Consider the following 23,824-nt stretch of genomic DNA (forward strand, 5'->3'; position numbering starts at 1 on the left):
TAACGATTTACCCCGTTATCTTTTATGGTATTTTGGGCCATCAATTATTTCTTATCATCTTCTTACTGCATTCAGAAATTTCTCTCTTATTGAAGAAATTAATTATTTCTTATTTCTCTGCTAATTTGATCACTTGTTTAAACTTTTCAATTCAAGGGGTTAATTAATCAAACAAACTTATATTTATAGGAATGAATGAAGCAAGGTATTTACACTTCTGATATAAAATAAGAGTTTCAGCTCTTTGATGTTTATACAAATTGTTTTTCTGGGTTTTAGATTTTTAAACATTATAGATAGGTATCTGTCAACCTTTTGTAGTTGTTTCTGGGTTTTAACTATCATTTTACCAAATAATTTAGAGTTGATAAAAGAATCACAAAGATGAATCACCACAAAATATAATAAAACAATTAAAAAAATAATTGATGAAAAACTACTTCTTAAAAAAGTTCAACCCTATTCATTCATTTATGTTTCTCTTCATCTCATTTTTACCTTGTCCTTTTCTTTTCTATTTGTATTCATCATGATCTCTTGGTTTATCATATTTTTTTTTCTCGTTATATTTGTTTGAAAAACACAATTTTAACAGTCATATTCAATGTTACAACCATTTAACAGCTTATAATAATAAAATTATTGATTAAAATATAAATTAAATTATCAAATAAAAAATTGATAAAATAGTAATATAAATTTTGAAGGATGTGAACCATCGCACCAGATTTTTTCCGACTATCTTCCAAAAGTAAAAACTTTACGTTTTATCAGGGTAATGATTAATACAACTTTCCAGCCTCCTCAGATGAATTAGAAGAGCACGAAAAGACATTTTAATCATTATGGTATAGAACATCTCTAATATAATTTCTTTCAAAACATTTTCATTATAAAATATGAACTTAATACGAATTGCATATTTATATTTAAGTTAAAGATTTTTTTTTATATAAACCAGTTCTTCAAATTTTTTTTTTTAAATTCATATGTAAGATCTCACTATAAGTAATATTTTGATGAGTAATTCTTTTAAGAAACTCTCTTTTCAGGTATAGATTTCACTACTTAATGAATGTAATCTTTTTCATTATTTAATTAGAGCATGCATTAACTTGGAAGACCCAGAGACTGAACTGTAACTCCGATTCACACGAAAAGCTAAACTCAGAAGTGCTTTTAAGATACCAAACTGTCCTTTCGTTTCATTTACCCTCAAGTTTCCTATTAATATGCTCTTGAGCTTGCACTTCTCTCACTCATGGCAACCGTAAGCGTACAAAACTATCACACTCTCCATTTTTTCAATCTCTCTGAGTTTGTTGCATCAAAATATGGCTGGAGCAAGAAACAATGAATCTCTTGCTTTAGTCTATGAAGAACAACCACAGGCTCTTGCCATTCTTGCACCCATTGTGTCCTCTTACAATGAGAGGATACGTCCAGTTCTGGATGCTATGGAAAATCTAAGGCGTCTCAACATTGCAAAGGAGGGAATTCAGCTTCCTTCCATTGTTGTTGTTGGAGATCAATCATCTGGGAAGTCCAGTGTTCTTGAATCCTTGGCTGGTATTAGCTTGCCACGTGGCCAAGGGATATGCACCCGGGTACCATTGATCATGAGGCTCCAAAACCACCCTCTCCCACGTCCTGAGCTTCTGCTGGAGTACCATGGCAAAATCATCATGACTGATGAGGAAAACGTCTCTCATGCCATCAATGGTGCAACAGAAGAGCTTGCTGGCCATGGCAAAGGGATTTCAAATAACCCCTTGACTTTGGTGGTGAAGAAGAATGGTGTTCCGGACCTCACAATGGTTGATCTTCCTGGTATAACCCGGGTTCCTGTTCATGGGCAACCCGAGAATATTTATGACCAGATTAAGGACATTATCATGGAGTATATTAAGCCAGAAGAAAGTATCATCTTGAATGTTCTTTCTGCCAGTGTTGATTTCACCACCTGTGAGTCCATTAGGATGTCTCAGAGTGTTGACAAAACTGGGCTGAGAATATTGGCTGTGGTTACAAAGGCTGATAAGTCTCCAGAGGGATTGCTAGAAAAAGTGACTGCTGATGATGTTAACATTGGTTTGGGTTATGTTTGTGTCCGAAACAGGATCGGTGACGAGTCTTATGAAGATGCTCGAATTGAGGAAGAGAGGCTTTTTGATTCCCACAGATTGCTGTCTAAAATAGACAAGTCTATTGTTGGAATTCCAGTTTTGGCTCAGAAACTGGTTCAAGTTCAGGCCATGAGCATTTCCAAAACTCTGCCTGAGATAGTGAAAAAGATCAATGAGAAACTGGCAAATAATTTGTCCGAGTTAGAAAATTTGCCAGCAAACTTGTCTTCTGTTGCTGATGCCATGGCTGCCTTTATGAATATTATTGGACGGACGAGGGAATCCCTCAGAAAAATTCTTCTTAGAGGAGAATTTGATGAGTACGGTGATGAAAACAACATGCATTGCACTGCTAGGTTGGTGGAGATGTTAGATTCTTACTCACGTGATCTTTATGGTTGTCCTGAAAGTGATGCTACCATGAACTTTCTCGTGGACGAGATTAAGGTGTTGGAAGAAGCAAAGTGGATTGGACTTCCGAATTTTATGCCTCGCATTGCATTCCTCACTATTCTGCAGAAGAAAGTCCGTGGTATTAAAAGCATGCCTATAGGCTTTGTTGAAAATGTGTGGGACTATCTTGCGGATGTATTGACTACCGTTGTCACTCGCCATAGTGAGAGCTACTATCAGCTTTTGATGTCTACAAAACGTGCAGTCGAAGTTATAATCTCCAAGAAGAAGCAACATTCAAGGAATCATGTTAAAGAAGCAATTGAAATGGAAATGTACACGGATTACACGTGTAATTCTGACTTTTCAGAAGAATACAATAGGCTAATATCTCAGCGAGCAGGTTTTGTGAATGAAGTTTTGAGTGAGCAACAGCCATCACATGTGAATCTGGAAGGTGTGGGAAGTATTGATGTTTCTCATTTAAGACAATACTCATCTGCTGTTCTTGATCAAGCATTTGACCTTAAAGTGAGGATGATTTCATACTGGAAATTAGTTCAGAAGAGGCTTATTGATACCATAGCGTTGCATCTGATGTTAAGTATTCATAATCTTGTTAACACTGATTTGGACAAAGAAATTGTGCATGATCTGTTATCACCAAGTGGTGGTGGGATTGAAAGGTTATTGGAGGAGTCGCCTTCCATCGCTGGGAAGCGTGAAAAGCTGAATAGGAGTGTTAGAGTGCTCAGAGAGAGCAAGGATACAGTTGGAAATATAATAGACAGTATTGGAAGCTACGGTGGTGACTTTTAAGAGTGTTTTTATGTTGTTCATCAGTTTTCAGTCCCAAGTTTTAGCAGTCTAAGTTGTTTTTTTTTCTTCTTATTTCATTTTGCTGATCTATGGAAGTATGCTGTTTTGAGTAAGATTAATGGAAGTATGCTGTTTATTTTCAGATGTTTTTTGTGTCATATCTTCTACTTACACATCATTACTTATGCATAATATTTATCCCGAAATTAAAAATACTTACAGATTTTATGTTGAGAATTTTTCTTGACAATTATTGGTTTTACATGAGCAGAATCTTTCTTATTATTAATACATCATCGCAACTAGTTTATTACCCATCTCTCACCCTTTCTTTTCTTTAGAATAACACTAAATAAATTTTGCAGATTCTCATTGTAGTTATAACTAATCATTTTCACAATAAGAAAAGTACAACACTCAGCAGTAATTAAATTTAATTACTCTTTTAGATTCTATATTTGTAAATATAATGTTAATAATTTTCGAAATTAAGGTTTTTTTAGTACCATTTCGATTTAGAATTTAAGCAGTGAAGGACAGAAAGAGAGACAGTGCGCAAATAAAAATGCATGCAAGAACATCAAGTAACACATTATTAGCCTTGATGTCTCGATGAACAATCTTGAGTCTTGATTCTTCATGAAGAAATGCAAGACCTTTTGCTATGCCAATACTGAATTAGTTTCTCTAAACAAAAAGAGGAAGAAAACAATTAGAAATAACATTTACTGCGTGTTTTGTATGCACAAAAAGGGAAAAGGATAAATTTCCATGAAGACAAACTTCCTCAAGTTAATCAGATCCCCTAGGGATTTCTCATAGTGACCACTTGGGATGTTATCAAACAGAACATTTAATAAATGACAAGGCAGAAGACAAAAAAAAAGGCATTAGTTTACAGTTCTGGGTAGAAACTCACCGAACAAAGCTTGAGCCAGGCTATTATTTTCCATGTACTCATACACCAACATTAATTCATCCCCTTCAATGCAACATCCATGGAGTTTCACAAGATTAGGGTGCTGCAATCCAATGGTTAATTTGAATTTTAAATGCTAGGGATGACCATAAATTTTTACTCTTAGAAGAAAGTTGGGAGTTCACTCAAATCTAATACCTTGTAGACAGGACCAAAACCACCTTCTCCAATCTTGTTAACTGGACTGAAATCCTACGTGGCCTCTCTAATTTGTTCCAATGTAAATCTCCCCATTTTAGAATCTCGTCTTTCAGTACCTGTTGGGTAACTCAACCCTAAAATACATGTTCCAGAGAAACAACAACATATCTGATTTGTTTAAGAGTATTTGAGGCAAGTACGAATGTTTGTTATGTATCTATATACATAGAAATGCTTGTCACCATAAATACTATAAGTGGATGCGAAGAGATTATCAAAAGAAACCCAACAAATTTATATTTCAAACACTTAAAATTAAAAAATATATATATAACATTAATAAATTATTTTTCAAGTAAACATTAAATCGATAAATGTCAAATTTAATTTCATACTATATAAATTTGATTATTCATTTTTTATAAATATATTTTTATTATTTCACACGATTAATACAAATTAAATAATTTAGTTTAAATGATTTATATAACATTTTATATTATTTTTAATATTAGGGATATTTTGATTATCTTATTTTCTTTATTTATTAAATTCTTTTTAATATTTCACATCACTCAATTGAATCACAAACTTTCACCAATTTCACTCTCTATTCTACTTTAAAATCAATTCATAATCTTCTAAAAAGAACAACATCAACTTTACAAGCTAATTCTTTTCGTCTCTTTCTCTTCCTCTTGTAACGTCCCATTTAATTATTAAACGAAATTAAAGGAAACGTCACGCGATAAAAGTATAGTAGCGTACTCTTGGGGTCCTTAACACAACCCCTACAACCTGGGCACACCACAATGCCAGCATAAACCAGATACAATTCTAACAAAGAGTATAGAGTAGGAAAGCATAAAACGATACAGGGGTCGTAGCCTTCTCTACCAAAGTGGAGGGCGTGTCGCTGCCCTGGCAAGGTTGGGACAGTCTTTCCCAAAGTGGCCTTCTTTGCCACAGTTATTGCATCTACGGTAACCCTCCATACGTGGACATGCGTACCTCGGCTGGGGTCCTCCACATGTATAACATCGAACTCGGCCCTGCTGAGGAGAAAAGCTCCTAGACCCCTGAGGCTGATGGTGGGGCCTATCATACGGTCTCCTCCGCTCCTCATGCTTGGGCTTGGACCCAAATGGTCCACCGATCCTCTGAGGCGGCTGTGGCTGCTGTGGGCGCTGGCCTTCCACCTCACGCTTCATCTTCTCCATCACCCTGACCTTCTCTACCAGAGCGGCAAAATCCTTGATGGACAAGGGGGCCACCATCAAGCAGATATCACCGTGAAGACTGTTCTCGAACTTACGGCATCGTCACTCCTCATCGAGTAGCAGGGTGTAGAAACGGCTGAGGTGTTTGAACCTCTCAGCATAATCCGTCACTGTCTTCCCTCCCTGGGTCAACTGGAGGAACTCCACCTCCTTGGCGTACCGGATGCTGTCTGGGAAGTACTCGGAGAGGAACCTCTCCCTGAATGTCTCCCACGTCACTAGCTCATCCCTCTCCTCCAGGATGGACCTAGTGCTGCTCCACCAATGCTCTGCCTCTCCCGTGAGCATATAAACCGAGAACGCCAACCTGTTCTCCGCAAGGCACATTCTTGGCGTCCCATTTAATTATTAAACGAAATTAAAGGAAATGTCACGCGATAAAAGTATAGTAGCGTAGTCTTGGGGTCCTTAACACAACCCCTACAACCTGGGCACACCACAATGCCAGCATAAACCAGATACAATTCTAACAAAGAGTATAGAGCATGAAAGCATAAAACGATACAGGGGTCGTAGCCGTAAGGAAATCATGAATAAGATAACTCCAGCCCAGATGGCTAAGCAACGGACTCGCCATTCCCTTGTTGACCATGAGAACTTCTCCCATCTGCTCCCATCAATCAAATTGATGATCATCGCAAGAAGAACAACCACATACAGTACAACCATGCAAACAAACGGGTAAGCTAGAGCCAACACATATTCATCATACAGTCAAATGCATTATCATCATCCCATATCCATATACAACCAAGCATGTTATGACTCCTCATTCAATACACTACGACTCGACTTGACTCATCGGATACGTATAACTTAGTCGGATTCAGCGGGTGCTTGCACTTGTGGTGGATACCTCTGCTTAACCCTGAGTTGCTCATCTCCGAGCTATGTGTTACAAGTGTTACGATGAATCAAATCTCCCTCACCACAAGGTTAGCCCTTAATGAATTTCAGGCCTCCTACTACTCTCACCACAGGAGTCAGTTCGCTCTAAGTGAAACTAACTGGCTCCTTAGAGTGTAAGGATGCAACCTTAACTTGAATCCTTACCTAGTTATACAGATGAGGCACCACCATGAACACCCACTAACATGGGCCATGGAATTACGTCCCGACCACTAAAGCGCGACCCCGAAGGTCTCACCTAGAGACCCCAAGGAATTTATACGCTGACACGGACCAACATTCATAGCTCAGCAATAAGAGAACATAAAATCATATTTTACATTTCCATACCAACCCCTGAGATTAATTCCTTATACGCATCATATTTCGAATCCATACCTCTGATCATCACCACCCCATGAGTCTAGGGCCTCATTTCATATTACTACCATGTTCCTTTAGTTCCACACCACTCATTCATTTCACATGCCAACTTTCATACTAGACCCGTCATACACAATTCGTGATTCATGCCAAGCACGCATAATACTCCATTATATACATGTTTCTCATCATACAATTCCCACCCAAACCAATATCAATCATCCAAGAATAAACGAACACCCAAACAGCGCACTGCCTCGCCCAATCCCTCGCTCAGGCTGAGGGTTCTCGCTCAGGCGAGACGTGCTCGCTCAGGCGAGCCCCCCTTCGCCTAGGCGAGGGCTCAAAAGGGGAAGCAGGGAGCAACGCGGGATCTCGCTTAGGCGAGACCCCTCTCGCCTGGGCGAGATGCTTGCTCGCTCAGAATCACAATGGGTCGCCTGGGCGACCATTCGTGGAAAAAGGGCTTAGGCGAGCCTCTGTTAGTCTCGCCTAGGCGAGACCAGCTCGCCTGGGCGAGTTTATCAGTGCCCGCCACTGTTTTCACCTGCAACAGATGCGAAGACATACAACAAGCAACAATCCCACCGTATCATACATCCATATCAACAGGTAAACACAAAAGAGAATCACCAACCACATAAAATAGCATACTCGCACCGAACAAGCAGAGGGTTCTAGCTTCCCGTACCTGGAATATGCTGGTACAGGACTCAACAGTAACCACGGGCACCACAGCTTTAGGTTATACTTAGGAACTGAAAAAACAACGGAGTAGATCACATGATGAGCTCACTACGGATTCTTAGCTGAAACAAACATGAATAAACACCGGAGGAAGTACGAGCAGGCGTTGGAACGGACTTACGAGAAGTGAAAAATTGGTTCGAGCCCACTAGATGCGGAAGGCGGCTGAACCCTAGCAGAGCTCTTTCTCACGGAGTAGAAGGGTGACGGCTGATTTCTGAAAGAGTGTAAGTGAATGTAAGATTAGAGCAATATAAAAGGCTTTTATCCTATGGACTAGCCTTTAGACCCATTACTGTAGAACAGTCCTTAAAAGAAAGCAGAAATAGAAAGGGGCCTCACATCTCTTCTTATCCTTCTTTTCAAAATAACATAATATTAAAGTAAATTAAAGTCCTTGTAATGATTATTTTTTTATCCAATTAAGAAACACGACTCTTCAAATTTAAAAAAAAAAAGTAACTTTTAATATTCATTTGATGCACTTGAATTCTGTTTGTAAGTATGCAAGATTCTCTTTTAATAATTACAACCTTCTCATCTACACTTTTCTCTCACTTATATTTCATTAAAATGCAAAATCTATTCCGCATTTATTCTAATTTTTAATCTTTGAACTTCTCTTCTTTTGTAATTCCTGCCTCTTTAGTTGAAATTCTTTTTTACTACGTTTTCTTCTTGGTAAATGACGGTCTTTAAACGTGGTACACGTTAATTTAGTTTTAAATCAAAGAAATATTTATTTCAGTATTTCTGTTTTTAAATAATAAAACATCTTACAAATATATCTCGTTAAATTTTTATTAAAATTACTTTATATAAAAATATGATATTAAAAATCAATTTTATTTTTCTTTTACATGTAAGGCTGAATAAGATTAATTTTTCAGTTTTTAAATACTAAATTAACGATTTACCCCGTTATCTTTTATGGTATTTTGGGCCATCGATTATTTCTTATCATCTTCTTACTGCATTCAGAAATTTCTCTCTTATTGAAGAAATTAATTATTTCTTATTTCTCTGCTAATTTGATCACTTGTTTAAACTTTTCAATTCAAGGGGTTAATTAATCAAACAAACTTATATTTATAGGAATGAATGAAGCTAGGCATTTACACTTCTGATATAAAATAAGAGTTTCAGATGTTTATACAAATTGTTTTTCTGGGTTTTAGATTTTTAAACATTATAGATAGGTATCTGTCAACCTTTTGTAGTTGTTTCTGGGTTTTAACTATCATTTTACCAAATAATTTAGAGTAGATAAAAGAATCACAAAGATCGATCACCACAAAATATAATAAAACAATTAAAAAAATAATTGATGAAAAACTAATTCTTAAAAAAAGTTCAACCCTATTCATTCATTTATACGTTTCTCTTCATCTCATTTTTATCTTGTCATTTTCTTTTCTATTTTTATTAATCTTGATATCTTGGTTTATCATTTTTTTATTGTTTGAAAAACACAATTTTAACAGTCATATTCAATGTCACTACCATTTAACAGCTTATTTAATAAATCTATTAATTAAAATATAAATTAAATTTATCAAATAGAAATTTGATAAAATAGTAATATAAATTTTGAAGGATGTGGACCATCACACCATATATTTCCGACTAACTTCCAAAAGTAAAAACTTTATCCGTATAAACTTTTCATTTTAGGATTAAATATGTTTTTATTCTTACTTTTTGGTGAATTTTGAAATTAGTCTATTTAAAAAATTTAGACTAATTTAGTTTTTTATCTTTTGAAGTACGTGAATTTAGTCATTTTAATTAAATTTTAAGTTTTGTTAAGTTTATTTGATATTTTAAACGTATTTCATAATAATATTTGACTTAACACTAAAGTAAAAATGTGTTAAACGGTATAAATAACTCAAATACAATATTAAAATGCATACAAAACATTAAATAAATCTAACAAAATTTGATTAAAATGATTAAATTTATATAATTCGAAAGATGAAAATTAAATTGGTCCAAAATTTTAAAATAAAGTAATTCTAAAATTCACCGAAAAAAAAAACATATTTAAAACTTCATTTTATCTCGGTAACGATAATACAACTTTACAGCCTCTCATCAGATGAATCAGAAACTCTCTTTTCAGGTATAGATTTCACTACTTAATGAATGTATATTTTTCATTTTTAATTAGAGCATGCATTTAGCAGGAACCTTTCCGTTACCAAAACTTGGAAGACCCGGAGACTGAGGTGTAACTCCGATTCCGACGAAAAGCTAACCCAGAAGTGCTTTTAAGATACCAAACTGTCCTTTCGTTTCATTTACCCCCAAGTTTCCTATTAATATGCTCTTGAGCTTGCGCTTCTCTCATTCATCGCAACCATAAGCCTACAAAACTATCACATTCTCTACAATCTCGAGTTTGTTGCATCATAATATGGCTGGAGGAAGAAAGGCAATCACTAAGGCTGCTGCTGCTTTTTCTCAACGTGGTAACAACGAATCTGTTGCTTTAGTCAATGAAGAACAACCACAGGCTCTTGCCATTGTTGCACCAATTGTGTCCTCTTACAATGAGAAGATACGTCCAGTTCTGGATGCTATGGAAAATCTAAGGCGTCTTAACATTGCAAAAGAGGGAATTCAGCTTCCTTCCATTGTAGTAGTTGGAGATCAGTCATCTGGGAAGTCCAGTGTTCTTGAATCCTTGGCTGGTATTAGCTTGCCACGTGGCCAAGGGATATGCACTAGGGTACCCTTAATTATGAGGCTCCAAAACCACCCTCTCCCTACTCCTGAGCTTCAACTGGAGTACCATGGCAAAATCATCATGACTGATGAGGAAAACGTCTCTCAGGCCATCAATGGTGCAACAGAAGAGCTTGCTGGCCATGGCAAAGGGATTTCAAATAACCCCTTGACTTTGGTGGTGAAGAAAAATGGTGTTCCGGACCTCACAATGGTTGATCTTCCTGGTATAACCCGGGTTCCTGTTCATGGGCAACCCGAGAATATTTATGATCAGATTAAGGACATTATCATGGAGTATATTAAGCCAGAAGAAAGTATCATCTTGAATGTTCTTTCTGCCAGTGTTGATTTCACCACCTGTGAGTCCATTAGGATGTCTCAGAGTGTTGACAAAACTGGGCTGAGAACGTTGGCTGTGGTTACAAAGGCTGATAAGTCTCCAGAGGGATTGCTAGAAAAAGTGACTGCTGATGATGTTAACATTGGTTTGGGTTATGTTTGTGTCAGAAACAGGATTGGTGACGAGTCTTATGAGGATGCTCGAATTGAGGAACAGAGGCTTTTTGATTCCCACAAATTGCTTTCTAAAATAGACAAGTCTATTGTTGGTATTCCAGTTTTGGCTCAGAAACTGGTTCAAGTTCAGGCCATGAGCATTTCAAAACTCTGCCTGAGATCGTGAAAAAGATCAATGAGAAACTGGCAAATAATTTGTCCGAGTCAGAAAATTTGCCGTCAAACTTGACTTCGGTGGCTGATGCCATGACTGCATTTATGCATATTATTGGACTGACGAAGGAATCCCTCAGAAAAATTCTTCTTAGAGGAGAATTTGATGAGTACCCTGATGAAAAGAACATGCATTGCACTGCTAGGTTGGTGGATATGTTAGATTCCTTCTCACATGATCTTTATGGTTGTCCTGAAAGTGATGTTACCAAAGAGTTTCTTATGGATGAGATAAAGGTGTTGGAAGAAGCAAAATGGATCGGACTACCGAATTTCATGCCTCGCGTTGCTTTCCTCACTATTTTGCAGAATAAAGTCCGTGGTGTTAGACATATGCCTATAGGCTTTGCTGAGAATGTTTGGAACTATCTTGAGGATGTGTTGTTTACCGTTATCACTCGTCATTGTGACAACTACTATCAGCTGTTGGTGTCTACAAAGCGTGCAGCCCAAGTTCTGATATCCAAGAAGAAGCAGAATTCCTGTAAGCATGTTGTAGAAGCAATTGAAATGGAGATGTACACGGATTACACGTGTAATTCTGAGTTTTCCCAAGAATACAATAGGCTAATATCTCACCAAGCAGGATTTGTGAATGGAGTTTTGAGTGTGCAACAGCCATCGCATGTGAATCTAGAAGGTGTTGGAGGAATTGATGTGGGTCACCTCAGACAATACCCTGCTGCTGTTCTTAGTCAAGCATTTGACCTTAAAGTGAGGATGATTTCGTACTGGAAAATCGTTCAGAAAAGGCTGATTGATACCATAGCATTGCATCTGATGTTAAGTATTCATAATCTTGTTAACACTGATTTGGAGAGAGAAATTGTGCATGATCTGTTATCACCGAGTGGTGGTGGGATCGAAAGGCTGTTGGAGGAGTCGCCTTCCATCGCTGGGAAGCGCGAAAAGCTCAAAAGGAGCGTTAGAGTGCTGCGAGAGAGCAAGGATACAGTGGGAAATATAATAGACCGCATCGGAAGCTACACTGATTTTTAAAGTTTTATGCTCTTCATCAGTTTTCACTCCGAAGCCTTTAGCTGTTTAAGTTGTTTTGTTTTTTTCGTTTTGCTGAACTATGAAATATGCTGGAGCTTTATGTTTTAGACTTTTAGTAAGATTATCTTAATCGAAATATGGTGTTGTTTGTGTCATATCTACTTAAACATAATAATTATCCCAAAACTAAAAATGCTAACAGATTTTAGTTTATATACATAATTCTGAGGATACATATCTTTTATTTTAGTATACATAATACTAACTAAAAACTAAAAATACTAACAGACTTATACATAATATGTTGTGTTTTTTTCTTGACAATTACATGGAGCATAATTTTTAAAATTTTCTTATTATGAATACACATCAACGCAACTAATTCATTGCTTATTCTCTCCCCCTTTCTCAGTCTTTTCTTTTAATAACACTACTGAATACTTTTGCTGAATCTCATTAGTTACTAATAATTTTTATTCACAAACAGCAAGAAGACTAAAGCACTCGGTATAGGATTTTCAGTAATTAAATTTAAGTTTTGCTTACAAATTTTTTACCAGCCATTAGTTCAATTTGTACGTGATAGACATTTTTTAATACCATGTCGATTTAGAATTTAAACAATGAACACTAAAAATACAAATAGAGTGCGCAAGTAAAAATGCATGCAAGAATAAGCGAAATCCAAAAGTAACACTTGCATGAAAAACAAATTAGAGTTTACCGCTCGTGATTATGTCTCTTGAAAATTACTTGAAATCAAATGTTTAGAAACATTTAATAATTTCTCGAAATGAAATACTTAAAAAGAAAAATAAAATTAGTAGAAAGTAGGTTAAATTGTCCTCTAATTATTTGAGAAATCTTTAGCAAGTCCCTGAACTAAACAAATTTTAGGTAGGTCTCTAAAGCTAGGAAACATGTCTTTGGATTAGTTTATAAAAACTTAAGCAGTACACACGATAATTAATGGTGGTCTTAAAATTGTTAAGAAGTCAATGAAAAAAAAAACATTATCAAAGACCCATTTTTGTTTTTTTAGTCTCGAAACATGCCTGAAGATTTCTAAACAGTTCAAGGACTAAGCTAGTAATTTAATCTTAAGTTATCTCCATGAGCAGTTAGAATTTTACAGGGGATGATAGAAAGTTGCTATGTCCTAAAACAGTGATCATTAAGGTTGGTTTCCTTAAAAGATTAAGCATCTATGCTCTAAGGATATCTCATGTTGTTGCATTATTCTCGGCAACAAAGAAGTTATGAAGCAACACCAACCATTTGCCAAATGTTTAGGACGAGGAAAGTGTGAGAACTCCTGTTGAATTGTCTAACTGGCTTGAACTTAAACTGTGGTTTTCCCTTTGCTGATAGATATCCCTCATGGATTTAAACCTTATATCTTCACTAAACTCACTTGACTGTGGGATACCATCTGGAATGCTTGCTCTTCCTTCCAGCATGTTTACAACCTCAGACATTGTAGGCCTAAGCGAAGGTGATACATCGGTGCACAGAAGAGCAACTTTCATCAAAATTATTGCTTCTGTTGGTTTTACCTCTGATCCCAACCTTTCATCCACAAGTTCTATTAAGCTTTCTCTACGCTGTAGATGACATGCCTGCAATGCGAATTCTATTACCTCTCTTTTTATGTGGTGAAAGTATAGATATTTGCATTAGATAATGCAAAAAATGGATCAGGGATTGAAGCAAAAGTAGATTACCTTGTCTAAAAGGCAAACATGATTATCACTAGGGATGTAATTCTTATTGCTCTTCCCACTAACAACTTCCAAGACCACAACTCCATAACTGTAAACATCAGCCTTGTAAGACAAGTGACCCCATAATGCATATTCTGGTGCCATGTACCCTCTGCAAAACAGATTCCAATTCATGATCAAGAAAACTTTTTGTGAGTGTTATTATCAAAGGAGAGATAACTGACATTGTCCCAGCTATTCGGGTGGTGATATGGGTCTTCTCTTCGTCATCAAGCCTAGCCAACCCAAAGTCAGATATTTTGGGGTTTAAATTCCCATCCAGTAACACATTATTAGCCTTGATGTCTCGATGAACAATCTTGAGTCTTGATTCTTCATGAAGAAATGCAAGACCTTTTGCTATGCCAATACAGATCCTAAGCCTTGTTGGCCAATCAAGTTTAAGTTCATCTTTTGAGCCTATGCAAAAATAAGTTAAAGTTTAACAATATGAATCATAGTAACTGAATTAGTTTCCCTAAACAAAAAGAGGAAGAAAAACAATTAGAAATAACATTTACTCCGTATTTTGTATCCACAAAAAGGAAAAGGATAAATTTCCATGAAGAGAAGCTTCCTCAAGTTAATCAGATCCCCTAGGGATTTCTCATTGTGACCACTTGGGATGTTATCTAACAGAACATTTAATAAATGACAAGGCAGAAGACAAAAAAAAGGCATTAGTTTACAGTTCTGGGTAGAAACTCACTGAACAAAGCTTGAGCCAGGCTATTATTTTCCATGTACTCATACACCAACATTAATTCATCCCCTTCAATGCAACATCCATGAAGCTTCACAAGATTAGGGTGTTGCAAACAAGATATCAAGCCTATCTCGTTTAAAAATTCACGATTTCCCTGCCGTGACTTTGATGAGAGTTGTTTGACTGCTACCAGTGTACCATCAGATAATTGACCCTGCAATCCAATAGTTAATTTGAATTTTAAACGCTAGGAATGACCATAAAATTTTTATTCTTAGAAGAAGGAAGTTGGGAGTTCACTTCAAATGTAATACCTTGTAGACAGGACCAAAACCACCTTCTCCAATCTTGTTAACTGGACTAAAGTCCTCCGTGGCCTCTCTAATTTGTTCTAATGTAAATGTCCCCATTTTAGAATCATGTCTTTCAGTACCTGTTGGATAAGTCAACCGTGAAATACATGTTCCAGAGAAACAACAGTATATCTGATTTGTTTAAGAGTATTTGAGGCAAGTACGAATGTTTGTTATGTATCTATATACATAGAAATGCTTGTCACCATAAATACTATAAGTGGATGCGAAGAGATTATCAAAAGAAACCCAACAAACCCTTTGTTATACATAGGTCGGAATACTAAGGGGCAATATACCGTTCAATTTGATTACGACATTGATTATTGCAATAAGCAAAGGAACTTCAAATTAATGAACACGAATTCATGATGTTGTATTAATTATGTTTCCTAACTTAAGGACACCTTAATGAGATGACATGAATTCTGTGTTTTCTTTTCATTCCTATTTTCCACCTTTGAGTCTGTTTCTGTATTTCTGATAAAGAAACCAACTTCTTTGTATGTTCCATTGACCAAGCCATCAATTCAAATAACACACCTGAACAAAATGTTCCTAATACATAATATTTTCCTGCTGTGTATCTCCATATTAAATAAATTATGCACAGGTGAAATTCTTCTGAGATGTCTACAGATGATAAAATTAACTTGAAATTAAACACAATTAAACATACCATCAGTAATAATTTAAAATATTTGAAAACCTTATGAAACTTTCTGCTGCTACTGAGAACGTTCGTTTTGTCCAATGAGATGAATTACAGCTGCAAAGGTCTTAACTGTCAACTTTAGGATCAATTTTAGGTGGTATTTTTCTTAGGACTTCATGATTTGTTTTTCATGTTTAGTTCTGTTATGGGTTAAATATTAATGGACTTTTTGATGTTGTGTTGTAGGAAAACTCCTAAAAGAGGAGTGTGGCAGCGGCTAAGGTATAAAAATATTTGGAAAGGGCCCTCAACTAAGAAGGGCAAGGATTCAAAGAGGATTTGCCTGATGCATCTCTTCCCTGGGTTGGTACAGTAGCTAGAGCTTAATAAATCCCTTCTTCAATTCTAGTATTTTCCATTTTTTAAAGACACAGTAGAGTGACAATGTGCAAATGTGTCTCAATGATTTCTCTCATGAGTTCTTCCTCCTTCAACTCATTTCCAAGAGTCACATGTGAAGGGTATAGGTTGCCTTGGATGACCACTTAATTACTTTAAACATTTACCTGGTTGAAACTTCTCTTTTACCGAAGGGAAATGGTACTGTCAAATCAAATGTAAAAATTTCATGCAAGTTCTGTGTTTGACCCTCCTAATGAGGTCTATCATAATGAACACTATTCAATCTTACATAACCACATCTTGTAGCACCCTGCTATAAGTTAACTTGCAATTTCCTAGATGCTAAGTCAAGTGATTGACTTTTCAGGAAGTTTGAACTTGGAAATCATGAAGTAGAAGATCAAGCAAACTAATTCCAGAATGGGATGGACATGATATTACTTACCTTTTACTTCCCTAATCATTCCTTTGAAGCAGCCATTCCACCATAAGATTCCAACAATGATGATGGCAAGGCACAGAGCGGTAACACCAAACCCAACTCCAACAATTATCATACGCCTTGCACTTTTTGGTTCAGAACAAGGTTTAGAATCTAGAAAAGACAAAAAGAATCATGAGATATAATTATCTCATAAAAGAGAATGGCGCTAGCATAATTAAATTTGAAAGACAACTTGAAAGATTAAGCTTTGTTTTTGATGCAGATTGAGTTGAATCATTATACAACTCACGAGAAACAATGGAGAGTGCTGATATGAGGGGACCATAAGCTCCACCACCAGGAATCCTTGTAGTCCCCTTTCCAGCCCAATAGAATCGAATCTCCAGAATATTGTCTGTTACACTGACATTATATGGGAAAATAAGTGGTTTTTGAGCACCATGAATTTCATCTTCAATATTAAAATCCTTCCTAACTAGTTTTTCCTGCAACAGAGTGATCTTGTCAAATTCTGATTAGCCAGCAAAAACTTAGTTTCAATATTTTGATCAATACCTGAATATAGATATCAAATAAGCGCTTCCCAAGACTGCTATATGTCTTATCGTTTGTAAATTGTATTTCTGCGAAGTGGAGTTTTACAGTATATTTCCCATTTTCCAAGCAATAGAGAAAGTAAGTAAGCGAAAGTGGAGTAACACGTGCCGTTTGATATAATTCAGGCAAATTTGAAGATGTCAAAGTCCTAGTAAAACGAGTATTTAGGTAAATGCCATCATCCATGAAGTCCCCAGTGCTGCTATATCCCCAGTGACCTTCATAATTAATACAATATTTAGCAGCTTCACTACCTAACACATCTCCATCTCCTACATAGAGAACATTTTCATCATTTTCCATCACCTTCACATCCTTTCCACCACAATTAAGATGAAAACAACGTGAATCTGCAATAAGTCAAAATTGAAGTTAGGAAAAATCATGACGTAACACTTGTGCTCAACCATAATGCAACTTCTGGGATGGTCATGCTGTACTATTTCTTTTTTGGCTGTTCAAATCTCAAACCAGTTATTGATATAGAATAATATGTACTTACATGCAGGACAATTGGAGATCTCTTTACATGGAAGAATCTGCCGTCTGTCAATATCATCAACAACAACAGTGATACCAAATACTTCACTCAAATTATTAACAACAGAAAGGATAGGTTCTTACAATTTGGTCCCGAAGAAGCTCCGGAACAAGTTTAAGTTTAAATTTCTGCCCAAGTCAAACAAGAGGAAACAATAACTAGTTTTTCAATTACATCAAACTTGAAGATATATATAAGAATAAAAAATATTGCTTTCTATGCCTCATTTTTGCACCACTTTCCTTTTAGATGATAAAACAACAAAAGCACGCATTCCAACACACTATTGTGCGTACATGCACTCACACATACACTATCTTAATTTCTCTAGACTAGAAGAAAGTATGAAGTGTAAGAATTAAGGTGTATATATAAACAGCAAAGTCATATGAATAATTATTGCAAAAGTCTTTGGATTCTAACAGGTCTTCTCTACAAGCATGTTCGTCTGGTCCTTTCCATGTAAAATTGTTGTAAGAAAGGTCACTGCAAACAAAACAAATATCAGAAAATAAATCATTATCAATTGAGAAATTTTTCCATCACACCACCATAAACAAAATCATATTCTTCAATTAGTACAGAATCTGTCCTAGGTGCTATTTTACCGTAGTGGAACCATAATACTTACAATAGATTCATTGCTAGAAAACTGTGGATACATATTTCAGAGGAATAAAGAAATGTGTGAGCAAGAACACTGTGTAATCAAATCAAAATAATGTTCTCACAATAGAGTAAAACAAATATGGGAGTTCCTACACAGTGGAGCAGAAAGATATAGTGTGAGTGTGCTTAAAATCTAAATTGCTAGCTTCTTTGTCCCACGGATTGCAAGAACAACTGATCATATTACACTACCATTGGAGTTAAAAATAGATATTTTGCAATATTGGAGTTAAATGAGCAAGAACTAAGAAACGTACACGCTGCTTCCATCCATCAAGACTGATTTGGGAATATTACCACTTAGCATGTTGTGAGTTAAGAAGCTGGAAAAGAAAAGAACAAAAAGGGTTTACTAATTCCCAGGCAATAAAAAGGGAACATGTTTTATTCTATGTCTCGTTATATGGTTCTATCTAAACACAAACTCGGCTTGAGCAAAAATATCAAATAATACCTACTTCGTTCCACACATGAAGATATTCTCGCCTTTGTTTTCGAGACAAATTTCATTTCCTTTGTGATAGATAGGTGAGAGATATAACGTAAATTACTTATTCTACTTTTAGTTTAAAGCACCATCTTTTAAACTTTGGAGACTCTCACTTACAGAAATTTCAGATGCCCTGTATGTCGTGTATCTGGTATTTTCCCAACCAACTTATTGAAACTCACGTCCCTACAAAAGTTGAAGAAATAGTACAAAATCCATGGTTAAAAGTTTGGATTCTGAAATAGGGTTATGTGAATGTACCAACAAACTATTTTCTTATGAATTAGCATGATTAGGCAATCAAGATTCTGTATCATGTAATTTGCTAGTTGAAGCGATTTTTGTATTCATTAAAAATATGTGTTGCAGCATTCTAGAAATAAGTAGCAAATGCAATTCAAAATGAGAAAAGTGAAAAAACAAAGGAAGCTTAGGTTCTGGCCCCAATGATAATAATAACAACAATAAAAAACAACAGCAACAACAAATGAAGCCTGCAACTTATAATTCTATAGGAAATACTTGCGAATTTTGTAAGAAATAATTATTCACGAAATAATTATATGTCAATTAAAATTTTTAGGAAAAATAGAAAAAATAAATCTTTTCTTGCAAAATTTTGTAACAAATTTACAAAAAAAAAAAACCTCATGAAATATGAGAAAATGTAGTAGTGTCTGAGCTTATTCATGATTCCTAATATGTTTTAGATATTACTTGTGTACCAAGTTTAGGCCCTTAAAACTTACAAAAATTAAAGAAAACCCTGGTTGCAAGGTTAGGAGGGAGAAATGATGAAATCATTTAATGTTTAAAGATTTGAAGCAGTTTAACATTGACTATGATGTCTATATACAAGCTTTCAAGTTCTCATCTTCTTAGGTAAAGAAATCATCGTTGGACTAATACTAGGGATTATTTCATAGGAGGATTTCAACCAAGTATTAAACCGAAATTACATATAAATTTCAATCTGCCTCCATATTTCGGTAGTTAGGGTGGCAGCAGCTTCAGCTGTGATGAGGTCATCGAACAGAAACACATGAGGAATGATAAGTGAGGCCACTAAAACATATGTAAAAATGTATTCTCAGTAGTAACAATCATGTTAGCAATTTAGAGCAGAAAGTAGCAACAATTTCATGTTATTAAGTATGTGTGTAGTAGGAGAATGGGGGGATAACAGAGCATGTTCTCTGTAATTTGGACAGAAAACTCATCTGTAGCAAGTTCTGTTGTATTCTGTGTTTTTCACTCTATTCATTGGCTGTTGTATTAGATATTTTTATGCATTTGAGTTTGCCTTTGTTGGTATCTATACATGTATAAGGAAATGATAGTATTTGTATTTAAGGAAAAAGAAATATAGTACTTGTATTTGCTTCAATAATAAAAGAACTGAAAAGCAGACTTTGACAAAAAAATTCAAAATTTCTACTTACAACATCTCCAAGTCCATACTCCACAAGTAGCTAGGAAGCTCTCCAGTAATATGGCAGTTTCTCAAAATCCTACATTAGAAAGCCTGAATTACTTTACATCAAACAGTAGCAGAACAAATATTCCAAATAGTTTCTTACACAAAAAATTAAACATACAGTGTCTTCATTCCTCTCATGTTGCTTAAATTAGGAAAATCCTGACTTGGACCATTTATGTCACTAATCCTCCTGTATCAAATTTACCCCCATGAGCTAAATATAGATGTAACAAGAAAACCAGGTGAAAATATTAAAATAATAAAAAAAAATAGTAGGCCTTGTACTTACAATTGATGTAAAGTACTCAAAAGAGATATGTTTGATGGTATAGGTCCCTCCATTCCACTTGCAAGCATGTCTCTTCAATGATGTATACATTAAAATGAGAATGTCTATCTTAAAATAACCAAAATGAAGGCTTTATCTATTGTGAAAAGTTTGAGTATATGTGAAGTTTTGTTAAAACATGAAAAAAGAAAAAAGTGAATTGCAATCTCACAATCTTTGAAGTGATGTCCAATTCTGTGTGAAGAAGCTAGGTATTTCTCCGCTAAAATTGTTGTCACTTATCCTGCTGCAGTGCACCATGAAATGATGTTTTTCAGGGGAAAGTATTTACTTTCTGAGTAACAGTTAATCGGAACTTACAATTCTTTCATATTCTGCAACTTAGCAAGGGTCACCGGTAACTTCCCAGACAATTTATTGGACGATAAAATCCTGCAAAGATAACATTGCATGTAAAAACAATCAGATACAGAGTGTAATCTTTCAAATTCATTCTGACAGTAATATAATTGAATCTTGGAAAATAAATACAAATCCATTGCCTTACAATGCTTCCAGCTTAGTTAGATTTCCAAGATCAGGGGGAACAACACCAGAAAATTGGTTTGCTTCAAGGTTCCTTTTTGAGGTCAGAGAAAAAGAAGTGAAAAAAGGAGAGAAATTAGAGATGTCCAAGGAGAAAATAAGATCAAAAGCACTACACCATTAATGATTCAGTAATCATACACTAGTAATAAGTTTATGAAAAGTTTGCTGATTATAGTTACCCTAATTTCTGCATAAAAATTAAATTCACCATTAATATCCTTTAAGAATAGTGACTAGGTAATCTGGTATATAATCACAGCACATGACTAGAATATGCTTGAAACTTCTGCAAGCATATATAATGACACAAGAAATATGAGTCAGAAATTTAGTTTCAGACAATAACTAAATGAGCAAGTTTATTTATAAACTTACAAGTATGTTAGATTGATAATTCCTCCCAACTCTATAGGAATTTCCCCTGACAGATTATTAGCATATACAGAGCTGCAAAACATATTGTATTTAATACTGAAGGCCAGTAACTAGATGAAAACTTCAATTAATTGGGAAGAACTTACATTGAAGTTAGATATTCTGAACCCCATTCCTTTGGAATCGTACCACTTAGGTAGTTAAAAGCAAAATCACTACAATGAGAGCAAATTTCATTTTAATTTGCAAGATGACAAGTCAAAGTTCAACCAAAATGGTAACAAAAATACGTTGAGATGAATAAAAAGACCTAAATTTTAACATTCAACAACTACATACAGAAGTACTTTTAAGATGTTAAAAGTTCTTACACTTTTCTGAGGTAAGGAAAAAGCTTAACCAATTGAGGTGGAAGCTTGCCAGGAAGGTTGACCTTCTTGAAAACGCTAAAACATGGAAAATTATTTTAAAAAACAGTTAGGAGCAAAGCAATTTCAAAATTCAAAGTCCACAATAAGGAAACTATGGATTAAATATATAAACAACTATCTGTGTCAAAACATTCAGGATAAGGTGAAGAGATTTTTACATCTCTACTACGTGACAGGTGTTGTTTTCAATAGAGCAATCACAAGCAATTGTCCTTTCAGATTCTTTAGGTGGATCTGGTGTTGATCTTAGAATTTTAGGACAATCATCATCACTATCAAACTCCCAATTGGTGGCCCCCATCGTGCTAGTGATTTCCTTAAGAGCATCAACTGAAAATTTTTGACAGTCATCATAACATAACAAATCAAGACGCATGGAAGAAAAGGAAACAAAATCATAGTTTGAACTAGAACTGACACCAGAGATTCACTTTCTAACTTGATATTGACCATGATAGAGTAAACACATTTCAATTAGCGATTAAGTGATGTTGGGATCAAGCCACCAACTAGAAAAAGCGGCAAAGTCTTTATATCAAAGAGGTTTACATGTTTCAACTGCACATAATGTCATTGACAATATTGTACACAGGAATTTATGGGTTTAAAAGTTTGATAGAAAAATCTAAGAAACTTTTAAAGAGAGATATTCATACTCCAAAAGGTAAATCTTAGAATAAATTCTTATAGAGAAAGCTAGTTGGTTGCTGGAGCTGATAAGGTAAATAGGAAAAAAGATATCTTTAACAAGAACAAACAATACCAGGATTAAAACCATCAAAACTGATTTCTTGAATGAATTCTTTTTGTGAAAAGTTTAGTTACTCATTATATCTTTGAATGTTAACTTTTGTATTTAGATCACCATTGCTTCTTACTCTCTGTGTGTAAGCGTGTTGGAAATCTAATCGTAAGTCTTAAGTTTTACTTTAGATAAAAATGAGAAAATTCAACATCATATAAAAAACAATATCCATAAATTCATTATTTTAAAGTTTTGACTTGAAAGAAGTGTTAATTTTTTATGTGAGTTGGCTCGTATCACATTTATGAAATCTCTCTAATGAATCCTCTATTGAACAAGAAAGAAAAACACTAAGGAGAATCAGGTTCGTGTTGGTGAGCGACTTAGACAGAGAAGAGACTGTTCCTACTGTCAAATTAATTTACAATTAGAACAAGTTCTGATATTTAACAGCAAAAAGACACCTTTACCAATACGGGTATTACTTGTACTTTCAAAACTTTTGCATAACATTTTCTTGGTTCAAGATGGCACAGACAAGACAAGATGCTGTAATACTAGAATGTGCGAGACTCGTCATTTTCAGAGAAATGATTAAACAGGCAAAATAAGCCGCATCCTAAGAATAAAATACTGATTCTTACCCTCCTGTTGGGGCACTTTGCATTCTGCATATTCTAGCCATCGAAAACAACTCAGAGTAAAGAGTAAGAAAGCAAAGAGTATCCTAGGTAGCATCCTCGGACACTCACAGAGAACGTGTCTTTGATTGATCTGCAACACCAATTAGTTGTCTTGTTGTGTTGATAACTTAAATTTGCCTCTGAAAATGAACCTAGTGAAAGGACAGCTAGGAACATGCTAAAGCCAGGTTCATAATAATGGAGGATGGGAAAGAAATACTCTACTACAAGAATAAACAGTGAGAGAATTCGCACGTGAAGGGCGCTTTGTTTTTTCTTAAACAGTGAGAGAACACGCACCTGAATGTTGATAAGTTGATAAGATAAAGTTTGAATGCCACTTATATAATAATAATTTACTTATATTATTTGTCTGTGTCTGATCTTTAATTAA

General features: G+C 35.2%; 2 protein-coding genes, 1 long non-coding RNA gene and 1 pseudogene across 3 annotated transcripts; 2 read left to right on the forward strand and 2 right to left on the reverse strand.

Annotated features, from left to right (window-relative positions):
- Window positions 1–1,158: 1,158 nt before the first annotated feature.
- On the forward strand, window positions 1,159–3,496 carry LOC114179714 (dynamin-related protein 4C pseudogene; annotated as a pseudogene).
- A 269-nt stretch (window positions 3,497–3,765) lies between these two features.
- LOC114174881 (uncharacterized) lies at window positions 3,766–4,745 on the reverse strand. Its single transcript, XR_003602758.2, has 3 exons — window positions 4,456–4,745; window positions 4,258–4,360; window positions 3,766–4,025 (listed from the first exon to the last, which is right to left on the reverse strand). It is a non-coding gene; the product is annotated as an uncharacterized LOC114174881 (long non-coding RNA).
- A 5,083-nt stretch (window positions 4,746–9,828) lies between these two features.
- On the forward strand, window positions 9,829–12,305 carry LOC114178703 (dynamin-related protein 4C-like). Its single transcript, XM_028064757.2, is given in 2 exon segments — window positions 9,829–11,146; window positions 11,149–12,305. Coding segments are annotated over 2 exon segments (2,040 nt in total). The 5' UTR covers window positions 9,829–10,176; the 3' UTR covers window positions 12,219–12,305.
- Window positions 12,306–13,280: 975 nt separating this feature from the next.
- Window positions 13,281–23,715, reverse strand: LOC114174880 (putative LRR receptor-like serine/threonine-protein kinase RFK1). Its single transcript, XM_028059610.2, has 24 exons — window positions 23,392–23,715; window positions 22,161–22,332; window positions 21,943–22,017; window positions 21,718–21,786; window positions 21,572–21,643; window positions 21,156–21,227; window positions 20,969–21,040; window positions 20,820–20,894; window positions 20,609–20,680; window positions 20,438–20,509; window positions 20,282–20,350; window positions 18,957–19,025; window positions 18,607–18,672; window positions 18,104–18,166; window positions 17,764–17,808; window positions 17,642–17,685; window positions 17,098–17,489; window positions 16,832–17,027; window positions 16,543–16,692; window positions 15,002–15,120; window positions 14,691–14,901; window positions 14,167–14,401; window positions 13,943–14,093; window positions 13,281–13,837 (listed from the first exon to the last, which is right to left on the reverse strand). Exons 1-24 carry the CDS (start codon window positions 23,483–23,485, stop codon window positions 13,508–13,510), a joined length of 2,985 nt encoding a protein of 994 aa, XP_027915411.2. The 5' UTR covers window positions 23,486–23,715; the 3' UTR covers window positions 13,281–13,507.
- Between the last annotated feature and the right edge of the window lie 109 nt (window positions 23,716–23,824).

Source organism: Vigna unguiculata, chromosome 3 (genome assembly GCF_037176805.1).
Source record: "Vigna unguiculata cultivar grain cowpea cultivar isolate G323 ecotype 2 chromosome 3, ASM3717680v1, whole genome shotgun sequence".
Taxonomy (NCBI): Eukaryota; Viridiplantae; Streptophyta; class Magnoliopsida; order Fabales; family Fabaceae; genus Vigna; species Vigna unguiculata.

Coding starts and splice junctions, on each gene's coding strand:
- LOC114174880 (XM_028059610.2), bottom strand. CDS start 23,485: ATGCTACCTAGGATACTCTTTGCTTTCTTACTCTTTACTCTGAGTTGT. Junction 20,895..20,968: donor TTGCAGAATATGAAAGAATT/GTAAGTTCCGAT, acceptor GGTGCACTGCAG/CAGGATAAGTGACAACAATT. Junction 17,028..17,097: donor TATTTGATATCTATATTCAG/GTATTGATCAAA, acceptor ACTCTGTTGCAG/GAAAAACTAGTTAGGAAGGA.